Source organism: Tursiops truncatus, chromosome 15, assembly GCF_011762595.2.
Source record: "Tursiops truncatus isolate mTurTru1 chromosome 15, mTurTru1.mat.Y, whole genome shotgun sequence".
NCBI lineage: Eukaryota > Metazoa > Chordata > Mammalia > Artiodactyla > Delphinidae > Tursiops > Tursiops truncatus.
Genome location: NC_047048.1, coordinates 71,452,126 through 71,474,316, shown reverse-complemented (window position 1 = coordinate 71,474,316; position 22,191 = coordinate 71,452,126). Strand labels below are relative to the sequence as shown.

At 47.3% G+C, this 22,191-nt stretch overlaps 2 protein-coding genes across 3 annotated transcripts; one reads left to right on the top strand and one right to left on the bottom strand.

Annotated features, from left to right (window-relative positions):
* Nucleotides 1–1,046: 1,046 nt before the first annotated feature.
* Nucleotides 1,047–5,938, bottom strand: LOC117308062 (serum basic protease inhibitor-like). 2 transcript variants are annotated; one of them, XM_033839586.1, is made up of 3 exons: nt 5,762–5,938; nt 2,091–2,282; nt 1,047–1,404 (listed from the first exon to the last, which is right to left on the bottom strand). In XM_033839586.1, the coding sequence occupies exons 1-3, from the start codon at nt 5,853–5,855 to the stop codon at nt 1,319–1,321; spliced, it is 372 nt and encodes a 123-aa protein (XP_033695477.1). In that variant the 5' UTR covers nt 5,856–5,938; the 3' UTR covers nt 1,047–1,318. The 2 variants fall into 2 exon arrangements, with proteins under 2 accessions (XP_033695477.1, XP_033695478.1); XM_033839587.2 differs by having other exon boundaries at nt 1,047–1,633; nt 5,762–5,925.
* Nucleotides 5,939–8,331: 2,393 nt separating this feature from the next.
* On the top strand, nt 8,332–19,751 carry LOC101340157 (colostrum trypsin inhibitor-like). The gene is made up of 2 exons (XM_019944050.3): nt 8,332–17,042; nt 18,879–19,751. Exons 1-2 carry the CDS (start codon nt 16,967–16,969, stop codon nt 19,151–19,153), a joined length of 351 nt encoding a protein of 116 aa, XP_019799609.1. The 5' UTR covers nt 8,332–16,966; the 3' UTR covers nt 19,154–19,751.
* The last annotated feature ends 2,440 nt before the right edge of the window (nt 19,752–22,191 follow it).

Sequence of the window (22,191 nt, the reverse complement as noted above, 5' to 3'; positions counted from 1 at the left end):
TCTACACACCCACATGGCTCAGCTCTAATGGGTCTGTTTCTTAGAGATGACAAAAGCGGCTGCCTCACTCCCCTCAGGAGCTGGGACTTAGCCGGAGGGAGCGGAAAACTCAAGCTGTGGAACCAGGGCTCGCATGCAAATACGGTGGTTCCCCCACCCCTCCTAGGGAACTTCTGTTCCCCTACTCTGTACAGGGGGACTCCCAGGTTCATCGTGTTCAGGGTTGGGTGGACTTCGAGGAACAAGTTGGGGTCTCCTCGTGATGCTCAAAGGCTACTTGGAAACCAACACAGACTCCGATCTGGGACATGGACGGATGTAGAATCTCTGTTCTCATCTCTGCCTCTTTGTCTTGCCCCAAAGCTCCTGTTTGCCCTCTTCTCTCTACCTGACAGAATCCAACTCACCCTTCCAAACTCAGCTCAGACATCGCCTCTTCTGGGAAACTGGCCTTGACCTCTTCAGGTGACAGCCAGGGCCTCCACCTCGGCTCCCACAGTAGCCCCAGGAAACTAATCCTCCAGCTAACTGACATCTCCATGCTCCCATTTCCTCCCTCTCAGTATCATTAGGAAAATACAAACAAATAATTTGGGGAAAATGACAAGCACAGAGCCTGGCACATGGCCAGTCTCACAAAAAAGGGTAGTTGTCCTTCTTTAACAGAAGAAGCCCCCTCTCCATACAGATGACCTTGCGGAAGGGTGTTCCTTGGAAAAATGGACAATTGAACCTCATGCTTCTTCTTTTGTCCTTCTAAGAGTCCAGGAGAACAACTTGCCCCAAAATTTGACCTGGCCCAAGAAGTAAAGAAAGAAAGCTTTCACGTTGAGGTGTCTCCCAGATATTTTTGTAGCTTGGGGTGTCCATTAAGAGGTAGATGGCATTGCAATAGGTTTTCTTCCAATAGTTGGTAGGGCCCAGTCGAAGGGCAGAAAAAGGGGAGGAGTCCACTGCTCTGCAGAATAATGAGAAGGGCCACTATCTCTGTGGACAGTGTTGGATAAGGTTCTTCGGTGCAAAAATCAGATTCCATGCAAGTTAGCTCAATTAGGAAATTAATTTATTGATTATAAGGATGTAGAATTTTAAATGACAGATAGGAAAATGTTCAACATCGCGGTGGGGGAAAGGGACTTCTTTAATGAAAAGACCTCTGCCATCACTGATTCTCAGAGCTAGATTCCAGAAATTCCACCAACGATACCCACAAGGAGAGCAGTGATGGTGGGGTGGGGGATGAAGGTGAGGATGCAGTGAGGATGAGGGTTAGGGTTAGAATACTTGCTTCAAATCCCAGGCCCTGCAGTCACTCCAGTCATGAGGAATGTGCTCCTGTATTCCTTCCTTCCTTCCTCAAATATTTATGGACCGTCTCCTTTGTGCCAGGAACCATGCTAAGCACTAGGGATAAAGGGAAGACAGTCTCTCATGGCGCTTAGAGCCGACTGGATGAGACAGAGCTAAAGCAAGTAGACCCATGGGGGGAGGAAAGAGGCAGCGTTCTGCTGAGGAGGGTAGGGTTGAGAAGGAAGCCGGGGAGGCTGAACTGTTTCAGAAGCAGCCACAGCCCAGCCCTGCGTGGGTCCTCCTTGGACTTCAGCATGTTGGGGGAGCACGGTTCACAGGTCCTCTGCAAAAAGAAAGGGACTGGCTGAATGACATCTCTGAAGCCCCAGACTTGGACACGGTACACTCTGTTGGGTCCTAGACCATCCCAGAAATGAGCAACCACAGTCCTCCCAGGACCAGGATGACCAACAAGAAGGAAGTGAGTTTTCCAAGCCTAGGTGGGGAGCTCAGGAGCTCTGCAGACCTGCTCTGCAGGGTGGCTGACTCAGTGTTCCCATCTGAAAAAGGGGAGCATGTGAGGAGGCTCCGATTCTCATGACGGGGCTTCTAGGGTGACCTTCTGCCAAGCTGGCCCATGGAGGATGTGCTCAGTGTGTGGTTTCACAGGACACTGAGCCACTTCTCCTGGGAGGCAGCGAGGAGGAAAGACACTGTGCAGCTGTGAATGGTGGGTGGCCCCCTGAGCCCCTCCTCTTTCCCCAGCCCTTCCCCTCCCACCCTGCCTGCCCCTGTCTTACTCCAGGGCCTTTCGGCACCACCGCAGGTCCTCATGCAGTCCTCTGACGTCAAGAAGTTGTTTTGCTTGGCGTCACACCCGCCATATTTGAAGGTCTCGCAGAGCCTGGAGGTGGCGTTGTAGAAGTACCTGATAAAGATAGCCTTGCAGGGACCCTCGAAGGGAGGCTCCAGGCAGAAGGCGGGCGGTGGGTCTGCAAGGATGGGAGGGACTCTAGGTCAGTTATGAGGATGGTCATCAAAGCTTGGTCTATAAGGTCAACAACAGCAACACCCTGCTTGTTTGCAATAGAGAATGTTGGGGTGCAGGGGTGTGAAATGTGAAAAGGCCAGTCGAGGGTCTGTGCTCCAACACGTTACTATTAATGTTGTGGTGTGACCATGATATAGTAATCATCTTAAAAAATTATATCTTCTGGGCTTCCCTGGTGGCGCAGTTGTTGAGAGTCCGCCTGCCGATGCAGGGGACACGGGTTCGTGCCCTAGTCCGGGAAGATCCCACATGGCCGCTGAGCCTGAGCGTCCGGAGCCTGTGCTCCGCAACGGGAGAGGCCACGGCAGTGAGAGGCCCGCGTACAGCAAAAAAAAAAAAAATTATATCTTCCTCATGAAATATTTATGGATTAATTGCCATAATATCTTAGATTAGTTTTGAAACAGTCTACAAAGAAAAGAGGACCCACATCAATAATATTCTCCACATGCTGATAATTGTTGAAGCTGGATGATGGGTAAATGGGGTTTATAATACTATTCTCTGTACTTAATTGAATGGTTGAAAGTTTCCACTATTAAAAAAAAAATAAGTGTGAAAAGAATCCCCTGGTGGTCCAGTGGTTAGGACTCCATTTTTCCACTGCAGGGAGCCCAGGTTCGATCCCCGGTCAGGGAACTAAGATCCCACAAGCTGAGTGGTGCAGCCAAAAAAAAAAAGTGTGAAGGAATCACGATGTAACAGAGAAAGGCATGAAAGAAAACACAACGGTGTGTTAGCTTTGGTTACCTCATAGGGACAGGAATAATGGAATATTGAGGGAATATTGATATTGTGACTTATAATAAATATATATTTGTCCTTCATCCCATCTCTGGTAACAGACTCCTAAAACCCCTGGAATTGCCAAAGTGAAGAGAGCTGTAAGTTGTCTTTTGTTATGGGACGGAGGTGACTGACTATTGGGAAGCCCCTAGTAACCCGAGGATGGGCGCTGTTGCCACAGGCGCTAACTGCCTGACCAGAGGGTTGGAACTTACATTCCCACCCTCCTCTATGACCTCCCCCAGCCCCGCTCAGGGAGGGGAAAGGGGCTGGAGGTTGAACAGTCACCAGAGGCCAATGATTTAATGAATCATGACTAGGTAGCAAAACCTGCATAAAACCCTCAACAGACCAAGGCATTCATGTTATTCAGAAGAATTGGCATCGACCCAGGGAACAACATAGGTACACGCTCCACCGTGGCTCACCTGCACCCCTGCAGCAGCCTGCCCATGGGCTTCTGTCTCTGCCCTTTGCCCCCTAGAGGCCACTCTCCACACTGCAGCCGCAGGGACCCTGTTACAACTTGAATCCTATCCCATTGCTCCCATGACCAAGCCCTCATCTCTCTCAGTCAAATTCTGACTCTTATCTTACACGACCTGCCCCATGGCCCCTCTGCCTCATCCCCTTCCGCTCCCCACCTGCCCCCCACTCAGCTCCAGCCACCCTGGTCCCGGCTGCTGCTCAAACACACCAGGCACGTTTTACTGAAGCCTGCTCCAGCACCTGCTTATCACAGAAGGTTTGCCGACCAGTCTGTGGAAAGAGCACAGCCTCCTTTATCCCCATCAGTCTCTTTCTTCAAAATATTCATCACGACCTGGCATATTAGTTTCCCCTTTCTCTGTGATCTGTCTCCCCCTTAGGAGGCAAGTTAGTTTGCTATTTTGTGTACAGCTGTTTCCCCACATCAAGAACTATGCTTGTAAGGACTTGAGAAATATTGTTAATGGAATTGACCTCCCATTTCATGCTCATGCTAAGCGTACGTTCATTGAATAGAATGGATAGCATTGAATTGCTGTTAGTGAAAAGTCTATTTAATGATGAGGCAAGTCTATATAACTATGAATCTAGCTCTAACATTCTATATTTTGAGAGGATAGTAAAGTGATAGACAGGGGGGCAAGGGGAAGGGCATTGAGTTTTGAGTAATATTGTTCCAGCCTGGAAAAAAAAACAGCCTTAGGCCCACGAACAAACTCACAGCAGTGCTAGATGTCTTGCCCTCCCTGTAGTTGCCTCAGGCAGAGCAGAAGCTCAGCTGCCCCACACTTTTCTGATGAATTTTAATAATAGAGAAATAATCATTATTTGACACGTAAATATTTTGGGCTGGGAAGGGAAAGATAAGTAGACTACGTCTTCCAGATAAATACATCTTGGGGGAAAATGGACATCATTGGTTATGAAATTCATGATCGGTTGGTTATCCCTTCCGAGAACCTGTGCAACAGGTGTCCCCAGTCAGGTGAGGAAACCACAGACGACTTGCCCCAGCACACACAGCACGTAAGTATTTAGGTCACCATGATACTATCATGTCACAACCACAGTCACCAAATTAAAGGGGAGAGTGACTCCGGGTTTCGTCCCTGAGAGCAAACATGTGGTGTCCCTACTGACACCAACCAATTCTGCAAGGCCAACTGGGCGTCCCACGAGTCAATTCACTTCTGACACTAAAACCGCAGAGCTCGTGCAGATTCAACAACATGAGGGCTCCGTCCCACATTTCAAATGCTCGTCACAAGTCCCGGGGTCACCCATACGTGTGACAAACTTGCTATAAATTCGGAGGTTCCATGACCCCACTTCCCATCTTCAGTAATTCATTAGAACCACCCACAGAACTCAAGGAAGCCCCTTACTTACTGCTCCCAGTTTATTACAAAGGTTGAAGCCCAGGTTGAACGGAGGAGACGCATAGGGCAAAGGGGGGTTGAGGGGTGCAGAGCCTCCATGCCCTCTCAGGACACTCTCCCCTCACATCACCTTGAATGTTCACCACTCTGGACGTTCTCCAAAACCCCAAAGTTTAGGGGTTTTTATTGAGGTTTCAATAGGTCAGCAAATTGATTGAATCATTGGTCACTGACGACTGAACTCAGACTCAGTACTTACCCTCTCCTCTCCCCAGAAGTACTACAGGTTGAAAGTTCTAATTCTCTAATCACCTGAGAGACTTTTTGGAGACCGGCCCCATCCTTAAGTTATCCTGGGTCCCCTTCCTTGACTCATCGCATTACCATACAGAAGACAGTAAATTCCAAGGGTTGCAGGACATCTGGGCCAGGAACCAGGACAAGGATCAAATATGGATCTTTTCATTACACTACAGTGAGGTTCAGGGACAGGCAGTGACCAGGAACAGAGAGTCTCAGAGATAGAGTCCCTGGTCTGGTACGGTTTGGTGGGTTCCTTTTTTAAAAAGCTGAAACATAATGATTCCTTTTGAGAGTCATGAAATGTCCCTGGAGTTACAACTGCCCAACTTCCCAGGAGAAATCCAGAGAGGCTGTCAGCACCCACCCCACCCCTGCTCCCCAGCCCCTCCCATGGACTCGCCTCATTCCCACTCCACCCCACCCCCCAGCCCAGCCTGTGGAGGAGAGGTGAGCCGGGACTTACCTCTGGCACGGCTCTTGTGTTCAGCCCCTGGGGTGCAGGCCACCAGGATGCCCAGGAGGAGGAGGAGGGCGATGGAGAGGCAGAGCCGGCTCATGTTCGTGGCCTTGCAAGAGGGCTTCTGAGGAAAGCTGGGGGCTGACAGAGCTTTTCATATCCCAGCTGAGGGGTGGGACAGGCAGTGAGGAGGGGAGTGAGGAAGGGGTGGAGCTGGGCTGGGTCCTGTTTATTGCGTAATCTCCCCACCTAACCTGCTTCTGCCTGCTGGGGCCAAATGCCCAGTAAGAGCGCTTCTCAGACTTGACTCTGCCTGTGGGTCTCATGGAAACACAGACTGTGATTCCACAGGTGGAATTTTGTCCAATATGTTGACTCAGGGAGCGTCCCAGCACCTAGAGCAGTGCATGACAGGTGATGGACGGTCAGTGGGTGGATGAGAGCAAATCAAAGGACAGATAAGTGAACGGGAGTGTGTTAGCTCAGGTCCTCCTTTTCAGCCTCCTGCTGATGTCACCACATCTGGGCATCAAAGCCTTTCACCCCCCACCCCAAATTCACTAACCTCAGAAGACAGGTGTGGCACAGGACACCTTCCTGCAACCACTGCCACAGCTTCTCAGCTGGATGGAACGTGCTCTTTACCTGGCACTGGTCCAAGCAGAAGCTGAGAAGGGGGGCGGGGGGGCAATGTTCTCCTGGGAGACAAACCCTGATTTTCTGGGTAGAAAAAAGAGTAAGGGCCATGGGCAGAGGGGAAGCAGGGAAATGAACACGTCTCCACAGCATGACCACTTACCACCCCTCACCTGGATACACCAACAGGAGAGCTGCCTGCCTGAGCGGACCTCAGGGGCTGGAGTGATCTGTGGGAGGCTGGAAAGATCGCCTGCAACATCTCCCGTTCTCAGGTCTCTCCACCTGTGGTTTTGGGGTCGGAGGATGTCAATTTGCATCCCAGCTCTCCCTTTCCCTAACTTTGTGACCTGTGGCCAGAAATCTCCCACAGCCCTGTGTCGTCAGGTGTCATCTGAGATCCATGCTGCCCACGTCGTGGGGTTGCTATGGAAGCAGTGGAGTCAACAGACATATATTCCTTCTCCCTGCAAAGTCAGTCCTTGTAATAAGAATAATAGGGATTTCCCTGGGCGCAGTGGTTAAGAATCCGCCTGCCAATGCAGAGGACACGGATACGAGCCCTGGTCCAGACTCGAACATGCCACGGAGCAACTAAGCTCGTGCACCACAACTATTGAGCCTGCGTGCTGCAACTACTGAAGCCTGCACGCCTAGAGCCCATGCTCTAACAAGAGAAGCCACCGCAATGAGAAGCCTGCGTGCAGCAACGAAGACCCGACACAGCTGAAAATTAATTATTTTTTTTAAAAATAATTATAATAATGAGTAATGACAGCAGTAAACACTTAGCTCCTTCCATGTGGCAGGCATTACCCTAAGCATTTAACTCATCTAATCCTCACGATAATCCTAATAGAGGGTGAGGAAATCTTAATATTCCTAAGAATACAGAGGAGAAAATTGAGGCAACAGGAAATCTGTAATTTGCCCAAGGTCATGCTGGGTAGGAACAGGACCTGAACCCAGGAAACCGGCTTCAGAGTCTGCGGACCATGCACTCGGCTGCTTTGTAAGGTATAAAGTGCAGGCATGTGTGAAGGCTTACATACCCTCCCCTCTTCACTTGTCCCATCTATTCACTCCCAATTACAACCATGTACAGCAAGGCCCCCCCATACACACTCACTCATCCACACACAGACAAGCATCCTCCCACTAACACACACACACACACTAACAGCTAACACTGCTGAGATGTGATGATTACAATTCCCTCTGTGTACATCTTTTATCTCCTTTAATGATCACATGAAATCTCTCCTCTCTAGGGTATATTTCTACCTTCCCACCTATCACAGAGGAGAAAAAATGCAGCACAGAGAGGTGAAGGCATCACCAAACTGCTGATCAGCAGTAAAAACAAGACCACAGCCCAGCCTTGTAGGCAATCACTCACACACACACACACACACACACACACACACACACACACACACACCCTGTGCTCCACTTCCAGAGTCAAGGAGAAGGGAGCTGGCTCAATGCCCAGAAGCCCCAGGAGCAAGCCCAGCCAAGTGTCAAGCGGGCACACAGCTGGGTGAGGAGCTGCAGAGGGCGGGACGGGTTTGTGGCTGGCCCTTGAAGTGGGGCAGTTTTGTGGCACAGAGTCTTCCGCCTGTGGGCTCTAGTCTAACTCTGGGGATTTAATGTCAGAAGGGAATCGACTTGGGGGATGCCCAGTGGGTGTCGGAGAGTTGGTTGGTGTTGGTGGAGATACCATGGATTTGGTGTCTGGGGGAAAAAAACCCAGACCCACTCGTCACTGGGCATTGGTGGCTGAGATGCGGCTTCGGGACAGGGGAGTAATGAGTGTGGGGCAGTGCATCCAGAAACGATTACCCATTATCTGCATTTTAACAATTCCCTGCAGATGTCAGGTGCTTCACTGACTGGATTTTGACAGAATAGTATTTTGACTTGAACTTACCACTCACCACGAAGTGACAAGAGGCCACTCACGTATCTGCAGTTTCCCCATGTAGACAGGTGACACCTGCCACGCAGGTTCTAGGAAGGGATTACCCATCGTCACATAAAGAGTTTTTGCACATTCCACGGCCGATGCTATCCATTTCCAGCATGATGTCTTAGTCTGGGGAGTTCACTGGTGGCACAGTGGTTATGAATCTGCCTGCCAGGGTCCGAGGATGGCACAGGGCCACCCACACCTTACCTGCGTGGAAACAGGCCTGGCTCTACCCGAAGGCCCTGTCTGGGTCAGACCCTGAAGCCACCCTTGGCCTGCCACCTGTGAAGCAAGAGCCACCTGACCCTGAGGAAAACAAGGATGACTGCACCTCTGACTTGGCCCCAGACGAGGAGGTAGGAGGGGCTGGCACGCCCGTGATCACGGAGATTTTCAGCCTGGTGGAACCCGCCTCCGGGACACAGCAGTATGGTTGCCAAGGACAGGCAATCGGAAAGGGGAGACGGATGTAAAGAGTGGGAGACCGAGGACACACTGGCACCCACGAGTACAAGCTGGAGACCACGCGGATGGCCCAGAACCCATGTCAGCCTCTCACCACCCCTAACTTCGATGATGTGGGTTTCCTGCAGAAGAAGCTGGTGCCCTTCATCACAGAGTTAAATACGCATCTGGGCCAGGAATTAGAGAAGCCGAAGGAAGATCCTGGGGAAGGTGGAGCAGCTGCAGGCCTGACTGCTGCCCCACACCAACGAGGTGAGCCAGCAGACGAATGACATATGTGAACTGCAACAGTGCCTCGTGCCACGTCGCCAACCTTCCGAGTGCACTGCTGCTTCACTGCTGCCCTCCAGTTATCACGCAAAATGTCTCTTGTGGCCCATCCTAACCGGAAGCGTACGAGGAAGGGAGTACTGGGAAACGTAGCCTAGTCAAGGTGACACGTTACAAAGCCACCCTGCCATGAATCAGCTCCCAAGGGTCTCACTACTCACCTGAGGATAACGTGATAAAGCTACATTGCTGAAAATGCAAAGCTGAAGGCCATGGATTTCATGGTGACCCCAGCAAGTACGGAAATTCTGTCAAGCCCACACAGAAAACACTTGCCGGTCTCAGCTCTTTATGTGTCATTCAAGTAGTGAGAACCTGGCCCATGGTAGGCACCGTACTTAATGCTGGGATTCAGGAATGAAAAAGATATAGTCCATGCCGTTCTATTAAATACATCAGTATGTATTTAAAAACAGTGAATGGATTTCCAACTTTATTGTGGAATTGAATGGTGAAAATACAGAATTCAGGAAACTGTTGGGAGGACAGCCCTTGCATGAACCTTGCTGAGGCACAATAGGCATTGGAAAATATATAAATAGTTTCTATCTCTATGCTGTTCTATTTTAAAATTATGTTTAAATGAAAAAGAAAAAGAATCTGCCTGCCAATGCAGGCAACATAGGTTTGAGTCCTGGTCTGGGAAGATCCCACATGCCGTGGAGCAACTAAGCCCGTGCACCACAACTACTGAGCCTCTGCTCTAGAGCCCACGAGCCACAACTACTGAGCCCACATGCCACAACTACTGAAGCCCGCATGCCTAGAACCTGTGCTCTGCAACAAGAGAAGCCACCGCAATGAGAAGCCTGCGCACCGTAACAAAGAATAACCCCCACTCGCCGCAACTAGAGAAAGCCCACATGCAGCAATGCAGCCAAAAATAAATTAATTAATTAAAAAATAAAAAATAGAGAGGGCAGACAGCAGAAGCAAGATGAACAGTTCTACAGCATGTGGAACAAAAACCACATTCACAGAAAGACAGACAAAATGAAAAGGCAGAGGACTATGTACCAGATGAAGGAACAAGATAAAATCCCAGAAAAACAACTAAAGGAAGTGGACATAGGCAACCTTCCAGAAAAAGAATTCAGAATAATGATAGTGAAGATGACCCAGGACCTTGGAAAAAGAATGGAGGCAAAGATCAAGAAGATGCAAGAAATGTTTAACAAAGACCTAGAAGTTCAAACAAAATGAACAATACAATAACTGAAATGAAAACTACACTAGAAGGAATCAATAGCAGAATAACTGAGGCAGAAGAACGGATAAGTGACCTGGAAGACAGAATGGTGGAATTCACTGCCATGGAATAGAATAAAGAAAAAAGAATGAAAAAAAATGAAGACAGCCTAAGAGACCTCTGGGACAACATTAAACACACCAACATTAACATTATAGGGGTGCCAGGAGGAGAAGAGAGAGAGAAAGGACCTGAGAAAATATTTGAAGAGATTATAGTTGAAAACTTCCCTAACATGGGAAAGGAAATAGCCACCCAAGTCCAGGAAGCACAGAGAGTCCCAGGCAGGATAAACCCAAGGAGAAACATGCCAAGGCACACAGTAATCAAACTGACAAAAATTAAAGACAAAGAAAAATTATTAAAAGCAACAAGGGAAAAATGACAACATACAGGGGAACTCCCATAAGGTTAACAGCTGATTTCTCAGCAGAAATTCTGCAAGCCAGAAGGGAGTGGCATGACATATTTAAAGTGTGAAAGGGAAGAACCTACAACCAAGATTACTCTACCTGGCAAGGATCTCATTCAGATTCGATGGAGAACTCAAAAGCTTTACAGACAAGCAAAAGCTAAGAGAATTCAAAAAAAAAAAAAAAAAAAAGCTAAGAGAATTCAGCACCACCAAACCAGCTCTACAACAAATGCTAAAGGAACTTTTCTAACTTTCCTAAGTGGGAAACACAAAAGAAGAAAAGGACCTACAAAAACAAACCAAAAATGATTAAGAAAATGGTCATAGGAACATACATATCGATAGTTACCTTAAATGTGAATGGATTAAATGCTCCAACCAAAAGACACAGGCTCGCTGAGTGGATACAAAAACAAGACCCAGATATATGCTGTCTACAAGAGACCCACTTCAGGCCTAGGGACACATACAGACTGAAAGTGAGGGGATGGAAAAAGATATTCCATGCAAATGGAAATCAAGAGAAAGCTGGAGTAGCAATACTCATATCAGGTAAAATAGACTTTATTTTTTGGATAATATTGTTCTAGCTTTTTTTTTTTAACATCTTTATTGGAGTATAATTGCTTTACAATGTTGTGTTAGTTTCTGCTGTATAACAAAGTGAATCCGCTATACATATATATATATCCCCATATCCCCTCCCTCTTGTGTCTCCCTCCCACCCTCCCTGTCTCACCCCTCTAGGTGGTCACAGAGCACCGAGCTGATCTCCTGGTGTTATGCAGCTGCTTCCCACTAGCTATCTATTTTACATTTGGTAGTGTATATATGTCCATGCCACTCTCTCACTTCGTCCCAGCTTACCCTTCCCTCTCCCCGTGTCCTCAAGTCCATTCTCTATGCCTGCGTCTTTATTCCTGTCCTGACCCTAGGTTCTTCAGAACATAAAATAGACTTTAAAATAAAGAATGTTACAAGAGACAAGGAAGTACACTACATAATGATCAAGGGATCAATCCAAGAAGATATACCAATTATAAATATATATGCACCCAACATACGAGCACCTCAATACATATGGCAAATGCTAACAGCTATAAAAGAGGAAATCGACAGTAACACAATAATAGTGGGGGACTTTAACACCTCACTTACACCAATGGACAGATCATGCAGACAGAAAATTCATAAGGAAACACGTGCTTTAATTGATACAATAGATCAGATAGATTTAATTGATAGTTATAGGACATTCCATCCGAAAACAGCAGATGACACTTTCTTCTCAAGTGGACACAGAACATTCTCCAGGATAGATCACATCTTGGGTCACAAATGAAGCCTCGGTGAATTTAAGAAAATTGAAATCATATCAAGCATCTTTTCCAACTGCAATGCTATGACATTAGAAATAAATTACAGGGGAAAAAACGTAAAAAACAAAAAAATTTTTAAAAATTGTTTTAATTTAAAAAGAAAAGTGCTAAATTCCTTAACTTGGGATATCTGGTTTTCTTTCATATACAATAATCTTTTGACATTCAGACTACCTGCCCTTTGTTGGAAAACTTCCTTCTATATATGCTGGCTTCCCGCTCACCTCCTCAGAGCAGTTCTCTCACGGTTACTTGAGATGCTGCCTCCCGGGCTTGAAGTTCTAAAAATTTCCTCCAAGTAAAACAACTCTCAACTTTTAGGTTGCACACTTTTTTTCAGTCGACAATGGACTAGCCTCATTTCTCCCCCAGCCTGTGGAGGAGAGGTGAGCCGGGACTTACCTCTGGCACGGCTCTCGTGTTTACCGCCGGGGGTGCCAGCCACCAGGGTAACCAGGAGGATGAGAAGCGGGTCAGAGAGGCAGAGCCGGCTCATGTTCGTGGCCTTGCAGGAGGGCTGACAGAGCTTTTCATATCCCAGCTGAGGGGTGGGATCAGGTAATGAGGAGGGGAGTGAGGAAGGGGTGGAGCTGGGGTAAGTGCTGTTCATGCTTCATCTCCCACATAACCAGGCTTCCTGCCTCTGCCTGCTGAGGCCAAATGCCCAGTAACAGCGCTTCTCAGACTTGACTCTGCTTGTGGGTCTTGTGGAAGCAAATACACATTCTGATCCCCCAGGTCTGGGTGACGCCTGAGAAGCTGCATTCCTAACAGGCTCACCATCACAGGTGTGTCCCCAGCCCCAGTTTCCCCTCCTATAAGATGGTCCACAGGACCACAATTTGATAGCAAGCCTGGAGGAGACTCACCGGGGTGGAGGAGAAGGGTAGCAGGCGCAGGGAAAAGCTGCCTTTCCCACGCACCTTGGGAAGTGGAGCAGAGAAGCCAAGGTCGGGAAGAGCTGAATCTCAGGAAGCCCCGCGTTCTCTCCCACTAACCTGCGCCTCTTCCTAATTCTCTGCCTTCACCTTAATTCATTGCAATGATCACACACTGGTGGCCTGTGACAAGTACAAGTCACTGGACTTCTTTTGCAGAAACAAACGTGAGTCTCCTTCCATTCCCCGAGGATGAGATGATTGATTAGATCCCCATCCCCTTCTCCTTCACTCAGGATGGCATATAAGCCTCAACTGCCTGTCTCTGGGTCCCATGTCTTTGGGGATGCTCTACCTATGAAATTTGGTTTTCTCCTGTTCATCTGTCTTATGTCTAGTTTGTCTTACCAAACAAGACAAGGAACCTAGAAGGGAAGCAAAGAAAGGTTTCCTCCCCAACAACAGTAGGAGGACCTGGGTTTGGCAAATTACTTAGTGTTCCTGGGCCTTGGCGCCCTCATCTGTAAAATGGGATTGTTTATAAAATCAACCCCATTTCTTTGGGATGCTGTGAACGCATTTGAGACTGATGAATAGAGAATGCTCAGCTCTGTGCCCCTGGGGGGTAAATACTCAAAGACTCAGGGCTCCTCTTGTGATCATCAACATGACACCCAACTCCCAGTAGGAACGTCTGGATCTGATCTCAGGCCCGTGTTGAAATAAATATCTAGACCCGAGATGTCTGGGGTGCCATGTCAGCACGTTGAAACTTAATTCTGTGTTCTTGTAAATGATCTACAGTTCTTTGGACCCTTGGGGATGGAGACCGCTCACTTCATGAAGTGTTAAGTTTGTGTCACCTGAACTGTCTTCTTTAATCATTTTAGACAAGGGAAATGCCTGCTTTCCCTTTGGGGTCTGGGGCTTCCCTGAGGTCAGCTGTGCAGGCAGTATACACCTGCATGCCTGACCACAGTAAAAACCCAAGACTCCCAGACAGAAGTGAGCTCCCCTGGTTGGCAACACCTCGGATGTGTTGGGCTGAGGGAATCAAGCAGAAGCTTGTGCCTGTGCTCCTCTAGCTTCACCCCATGCACTTTCCCCCTTTGGCGATTCTACTCTGCATCCATTTGATATAAACTCAAGTATAACACCTTTGTGTCCTGTGAGTCCTTTTATGAATTAAACCTGAGTGTGGTCTTGTGAACTCCAAACACAAGTAGTCTTGCTGCAGCAGAAAATAGTTGAGGCACCCCCATTACGTTAGACCTTATTCAGCCCTTATTCTTTCCACCCATTCCACCTGTCTCCTACAGATGTTTTCTCCCCCTCTCTTTCTTGCTTAATTGCACTCTGAAAACGACTGCCCTCTAGCTAAGGTTGCACCATGCGCCTGATGTTTACTTCTCCATGACAACACTCCCGAACACTCCTCTCCCTCGTGAGCGTTCTTCATTCCGAAAAGGTCACGGAACGATAATCTCGAGGACCACCAGAACCTATTCTGGAACCACGTGACGCCAGCCCTAATGATCTCAATGTCTCCAGGAGGAAAGAAGGATGCAAACTACATCCGCCCTGATCCTTATCTACAGCCCTATTTTCCACCCTGAAACTGTAAGACCCTTTTCTACTTCCCAGGAAGCGGGGCACAGCCTTGAGTGTGTTAGCCTGCTGTGGCCCCCTTTGCCTGGCAAAGTAATAAAGCTACTCCTTTCTACTCCTCCAAAGCTCTGTCTCGGGGTTTCTATTCTGTACTGGTGAAGAGAGGCCGGGTTTTCCGCAAGTTTCCGTTGTTATCTCCAAGTAGAAACTATATCCATAGAAGGTAAATAATTTGCCTGAGGTCACATAGATAGTGAATAGCAAAGCTGGAATTTGAATTCCTCTGTCTCCAATGGTGAGGTTTTTAACAACTACTGAAGCACAAGTGAAGATAATCTAACATAACTGATGTCTCATATAGAAAACTCAATAATTGGAAAAGAAACTTTATTTCAAGATGTAATACAAGGGAATTTCCCTTACAAAAATCTGTAGGTTGGAAAAAGCATTCCATGTTCCAGTACAAAAAAAAAATGATGCAGAATGATACCAAAATACGTTATCTCAAGGATAAGCAAAGGGGTCTTCAAGCTTTCAGGTAGGAAAAAAGTCACCCCTAAGGGAGAAAAACATTCAGGCCACTTCATAGCGACACTCCATGGCAGAATTCAGTGGAACCAGGTCCACAATTGTTCTGGGAAAAGAAAGTCTCATCCAGGATTTTTTTATCCCATCAAATTGTCCTTGAAATATAAACGCAATATGCAAAAATTCAGAGAAAAAAATATCTGTAAACCCTTTGTTTTCTGGAATTATTATTTTTTTATCTACCTAACAAAATGTTTATGAGGATAACTTGAAGTAAAGATACTTATTTCACGTGGTGGAATTTCACTGTCCACTCTGGTAGCCACTAGCCACACGTGGCTACTGAGCACAGGAAATAGGAATAGCATGAATCAGGGTAGGATGCGCCTCAAGTGCAAAATACACTCAGATTCCAAAGACTTAGTACGAAGAAAAGTAAAATATCATATTAATCTTTATTACATGTGGATTATATGTTGAAATTATACTATTTTGGATCTATTGAGTTAAATAAACTATTATTAAAACTAGTTTTACTTCTTTCTTTTTAATCTTTAAAATGCTGCTGCTAAAAAAAAAAGCTGCTAATTCCTTGGCAGTCCAGTGGTTAAGACTCAGTGCTTTCACTGCCGTGGGCCCGGGTTCAATCCCTGGTTGGGGAATTAAGAACCCACAAGCTGGGACTTCCCTGGTGGAGCAGTGGTTAAGAATCTGCCTGCCAATGCAGGGGACATGAGTTTGAGCCCTGGTCCAGGAGGATCCCACATGCTGCGGAACAACTACGCTTGTACGCCACAACTACTGAGCCTGTGCTCTAGAGCCCGCGAGCCACAACTACTGAGCCCGTGTGTGACAACTACTGAAGCCTGTGTGCCTAGGGCCCGTGCTCCGCAACAAGAGAAGTTATCACAATGAGAAGCCCGCGCACCGTAACGAAGAGTAGCCCCCGCTCACCACAACTAGAGTAAGCCCACGCACAGCAACGAAGACCCATCGCAGCCAAAAATACATGAATAAGTGAAACTTATAACAACAACAACAAAGATCCCACAGGCTATGCAGTGTGGGAAAAAAAATGCTGCTACTAGAAAATTTAAAATTCTCTTGTGCCCTGCATTATATTTTTGCTGCACAGCACTATGGTAGAATCTGTGGGGAGTGATTTTGCCTTTTGTTTATGCTATTCAGTATAGCTTGATCTTTTAAAAATAAATATGATGACTTCTATGAAACAATACACTCATTATCCCAAAATTAAATAAATAAGCCAATGAACAAAGAGCTATGTTCTCTCTCCTGGGATGTTGAGACACTAGCTGGGAGGCTCTGGGTAGGAACCAATAATAACAGAATGGAGAATAGCTGTGCTGAGCCCTTAGGGACCATGTGGTCTAGCCCACCTGTTTTACAGATAGGGAAACCGAGGCCCCCAAAGGTCCCTTTTCAGTCCAAGGTCACAGAGACTCGAGTCTGCAGTACATGAGGCTGGGGACTGCGTTCCGGATGCTACAGAAGCACCGTCTTAGGGGACTTGCTCAATAGCCATGAAGAGCCCATCCAAGGCCAGTGGCACAGCCTCCAGGTAAGAAGTCCAGTTCTTCCAGCCCACACCCCTTGCCCAGGGTGCTTCCTATTCCAAGTAATGGAAAGCGAGTACTTCCCTCAGCCCTGGGGAAGAGGACCCCTTCTCCTTCAGCTGCAGATATAAGTTCCCGCCTCCTAGCCTCAGCCCAGAACAAGCAGCTACTCACACCATGAAGCTCAGCCGCCTCCTTGCCCTTTGCCTCACCCTCTGCCTGGTGGGCTTGGCCAGCTCAGGAAAGACCTCAGGTGAGCTGAGGGGTTGGGAAAAGGGTCCCTGAGATCATAGCCTATGGGGTGTGAGGATGCTGGATCCAAGAGGCCACCTGGTCACTTCCCCCTCAGGAGGAAACCAGGGCCTAGGTATGGGAAGAGGCTCCCATGGGGTCACCATCTGGTCTCAGGAAAATGTGGGACCAGACCTCCCCGGTGTCTATGTGACATCTTCACCAAATTCTAATTTTTCTTAAAAAGCAATACACGTTTGTGTTAAAGACAAACCACATGTAAATGTATGAAATTTAAAAAGTGGGTCCCCTGTTTTACATAGCGCCAACAATCCTGCTCTCCAGAATCCTACTCCCTAGAATTCTTAAGCAAGAAAATAAATGTTCATACTGCTTTGAAAATGAGGCCAGATTCTCAGACTTGGCTGCACACTGAAGTCCCCTGAGGAGTCTCTGGGTCCCACACTCAGAAATTCTGATTTGATTGGTCTGGGATGAAGCCTGGGCATTGGGACATTTTTTTAAAGTTCCCCAAGAGATCCTAATATTCTAACCAAGATTGAGAACTGCTGCCTAACAGAAGGTCTCGAATTCCCTTCCTAGAATGGTCTCTTCCCTATTCTGGGTTAAGTTTCTCCCAGTATATTCAGCATGGTCAGTGTCACACGCAGTGAAGATGCACAAAATGGTTCGGTAGAGGTGAGTTGACCCATGTGCTTATTTGTGTGAGGGATGCTGTCCTTATTAGGGAAAGTGTAATTATCAAAGTGGAGTTTGTTGCATCCCATAAGAAGTCCTGAGTGTCCAAGGCTAATGGTTGAGGGAGGGTGTGTGTAAGGGTTTGATAAATTCCTTTGTGTGATAACTGGACTTGGATGTAGTTAGGAGTTAAAATAACAAGTGATTCAGTAAAAGAGGCCAGTTTCCTTATTTGCTGATTACTCATGGATATTTAAGATTATTTAATGTAAATATCTTCTTCCTAGTTATAAAAAATGATACTTGTTCACTGGCATTCAAATGATACTAAAAAGAATTTTTAGGGAAATCCCTGGTAGTCCCGTGGTTAGGACTTGGCATTTTCACTGCCATGGGCCCGGGTTCCGTCCCTGATCAGGGAAGTAAGATCCGCAAGCCACGTGGCGCAGCCAAAAAAAAAATTTTTTTTAGAAGATAAAAATCCCTTCAAATTCCACCACCCAGAGATAACTACCCTAAATATATTGGTGAACAACTTTCATGTCATCATTCTACCGGTTTATACATATATTTTACATCCGCAGATCATACCAGATCTCCTATTTTGTAATTTGTTTTTTTTATTCAACAAAAGTTATGGACCTCTCCCCATGCTGATGCGTATAGATCAACACTATGCTTTTGTTTTTTGGCCACACTGTGCAGCATGCGGGATTTAACTTCCCCAGTGTCCCTGCAGTGGAAGTCAGAGTCTTAACCACTGGACCACCAAGGAAGTCCCAACACTATGCTTTTTAGTGACTGCATAATGGCCCACGGATCCCCTGTTGGTGAACATTTACATATTTTCCAAATTATAATTCTTTGCAATTATAAACAAATCTACAACAAACATCTTGATGTCAAGTTATGAGAGGCTATATGATTTTGGGGAAATTATGGTCTTATGATTTTGGGGAAATTACCAAACCTCTCCGAGCCTCAGTTTCTTCATTTGTGAAGTGGGGACAGTAATATCCTCTCCATTAGGTTAAATAATGGCAAGTATAGCAAACACCTAGGAGGGTACTTGGTGTAGAATAAATGCTGGGGGAAAAATACTCATTAGTTCTTTAAAAGGACACATAAGTGACAATCCTGTTCTTCCTTTACCTTGCAGCCAATCTTCAGCAAGAGGCTTCCCAGGAGTTGCTCCAAACTCCCCCTGCCCTCTGCCAGCTCCCCGCAGTGAGGGGCCCTTGCAAAGCCTCTTTGCACCGATACTTCTACAACTCTACGTCCATTGAGTGTGAGCCCTTTACCTATGGTGGTTGTCAGGGCAATGCCAACAATTTTGAGACCACAGAGATCTGTGTGAGGGTCTGCAAACCCCCTGGTGAGTCCTCTGATGGAAACAGGAGGAGTAATGGAGGTGACAGCATGCTGGGCATGTGAAGGGAGGTGGTGTTGGCGAGGATGCTGGCAGTGATTCAGATGATCATGTAAATATGGAAGTTGGTGATGATGGGAATAATGGGAATAAGAGATGGGTCACCGTGGGCTGGTGATGGGGGTAATGAGGTGTAGACAGTAAGGCTGCGGTGGATGGTGGCATGGATAGTAAAGATGAAAGGAAGCTTGGTTATTGCAGTAAGCCCTTTTAAAATACATGGTGGGGCTGGTAAAGGTGAAGACGGCAATGTAACTTTCACAGGGGGGATCCTGTTGACAGAGGTGATGAACGTGATTGTAGCACTGATCACGGTGGGAGGTGACAGAAATGAGGAGGCCCCCAGGTTGGTGGGTGTTGAAGGGGTTGGGTAAGGAGTCCAGCTTGATGGCTCTGGCTCTAGGTCGCCAACAGGCCAGCCAAATAGGGAGCTGGCTGTCGTCTCCCTTACAGAGACCAAGGTCAAGAGCAGCTGAAGGTGATACCTGCACGTTCCCAGGCCTTGACCGAAAGCTGGCTCGGCTGCCATTCCTGCGCAGAGGCCCTGCTCTGAGCCCATCCTGTAACCCTCCGGGACTAAGTCAATAAAGTGTTCAAAGTTGATGTGACCTGAAGCCTTCCTACAAGGGCCCTGGGCCTGTCCTCCAAAACTGCTCACAGCCACAGGGGCAATCAAACCTGCATCACCCCCACCCCTAACCTCCTTCAGACCCACATTGCCCTGTGTCCCCAGAATGAAGATGAGGACAGAGGACACAAGTTCCCCTATCGCCAGGGGTCCTCATGCAGGCCAGACTGAATGGAAATTTGGGGACCTTGAGTGTCTGTCCCTAGATCCTGGCCTGCTGCTCTTTCCTGCCTGGGGCTGCAGGATGAGCCAGAAGGTTCTTCCTGTCCAGCAGGAACCATGGCCTGGAGGAGTGTGGAGAGGGGTGGAAATTCAGGGAATCTTGGCCAGCTAGGGTGGCACTCCCCTCTCCACCCAGAGGGATACTGGAAAAATGAAATTTATACATATTTTTTAAAGTGTGGTAAAATACATACAACATGAAATTTACCATTTTAACCATTTCTAAGTGTACAACTTAGTGGCATTATGTATACTCACGTTGTTGTGCTAACGTGACCACCACCCACCTCCAGAACTTTTTCATCTTCCCAAACTGAAACTTGTACCCATTAAAAATTAACTCCTCTTCCCCCTCCCTGCAATCCTTGGACACCACAGCTCTAATTTCCGTCTCTGTGAGTCTGCTCCAGGAACCTCAGCGAAGTGGAATCACACGGTATTTGTCCTTTCGTGACTGGCTCGTTTCACCTAGCATCATCCATGTTGTAGCCTGTATCAAAATTTCCTTCCTTTTTTGGTTTTTGTTCTTTTGTTTGTTTTTGTTTTGTTTTCGCTGCTCCGCACAGCATGAGGGATCTTAGTTCCCCAACCAGGGATTGAACCTGTGCCCCCTGCAGTGGAAGCACGGAGTCCTCACCACTGGACCGCCAGGGAATTCCCAAAAGTTCCTTCCTTTTAAAGACTAAATAATATTCCACTCTTATATACATTTTTGAAAACCAGACAGGTCTGCCTGACCACCATGCCCACCACCCCCTGTAACTGTCTCCTCCTGTCCTGCGTCTAATCTAACCACTTCCTCTTGCTGAAAGGGAAACTGCTGGGCTTCCCTGGTGGCGCAGTGGTTGAGAGTCCGCCTGCCGATGCAGGGGACGCGGGTTCGTGCCCCAGTCCGGGAAGATCCCACATGCCGCGGAGCGGCTGGGCCCGTGAGCCATGGCCACTGAGCCTGCGCGTCCGGAGCCTGTGCTCCGCAACGGGAGAGGCCACAACAGTGAGAGGCCTGCGTACCGCAAAAAAAAAAAAAAAAAAAAGAAAGAAAGGGAAACTGTTGCCCAAAGTCAAAGAGCAATACTAGAAGCCAGAACCTGGAATCCCTAGGCTAGATCCCTGTCCTGGTGATGTCACTGGTTCCCTTGGTGTGCCCTTCCCACCTCCATCCCCTTCAGATATCCTATTGCCCAGGAGCCAATCTAGATCATGTGAAATCACATCAGGAAGGACATGCTGAGTAGCCAGCCTTGCCCCAGGCTCAAAGTGGGAACCCAAAGTTGAATGGACCGGGACTTCCCTGGTGGTCCAGTGGTTAAGACTTCGCCTTCCAATGCAGGGGGTGCAGGTTTGATCCCTGGTCTGGGAGCTAATATCCCACATGTCTCACGGCCAAAAAACCAAAGCATAAAACAGAAGCAGTACTGTAACAAATTCAATAAAGACTAAAAAAAAAAAAAAAGGTCCACATCAAAAAAAAATCTTAAAAAAAAAAAAGTTGAATGGACCCTTGGGCTTTATCAAAGGCCTGAAATACTTAAATTAAATAGACATGAGTACATATATATTTGAGACAAAGGGCATGCTTTTCTCTTTATTTCCCCACTCTCTGTCGTGTTCTGAACTGTTACCAGAGACTGAGCTCTAGAAGATAAGCGTGAGGGTAGCCTTAACGACATGCCAGGCATTGTTCCAGACACTGCAGCTACAAAAGACAAATCCTGGCCCTTATAGAGAGTAATCGTTAATAAACAAGATAAGTAAGACACACAGCACTTTAGATGGTGGTGAGGGCTACAGAGGAAAACAAGATAGGCAAGCGGTGAGCTGGTAGCTGGAGCAGCAATTTAAAATCGGGTTGGCCAGGAAGACCTCATGAATAACTTGATGGTGGAGGTGGTGGAGAGGAGTTGGATTCTGCATTTATTTTGAAGGGAGAGCAAACAGATTTGTTGACAGAGCACAATGGGGAATGAAAAGAAGGATCAAGGATGAGTCAAGGTTTCTGGCCTGACAACTGGAATGATGAGAGCTGCCATTAGCAAAGATGAGCTGACGATGGGTGAGCATGTTTGGGGTGGGGGTGGAGATTATCAGAAGTTTGGTTTTGGGGATATTGAATTTGAGATGCCTTTAGACATCCAAGTGGAGATGGCAAGTAGGCAGCTGGGTAAATGAATCTGGAATTCAGGGACTAGCCAA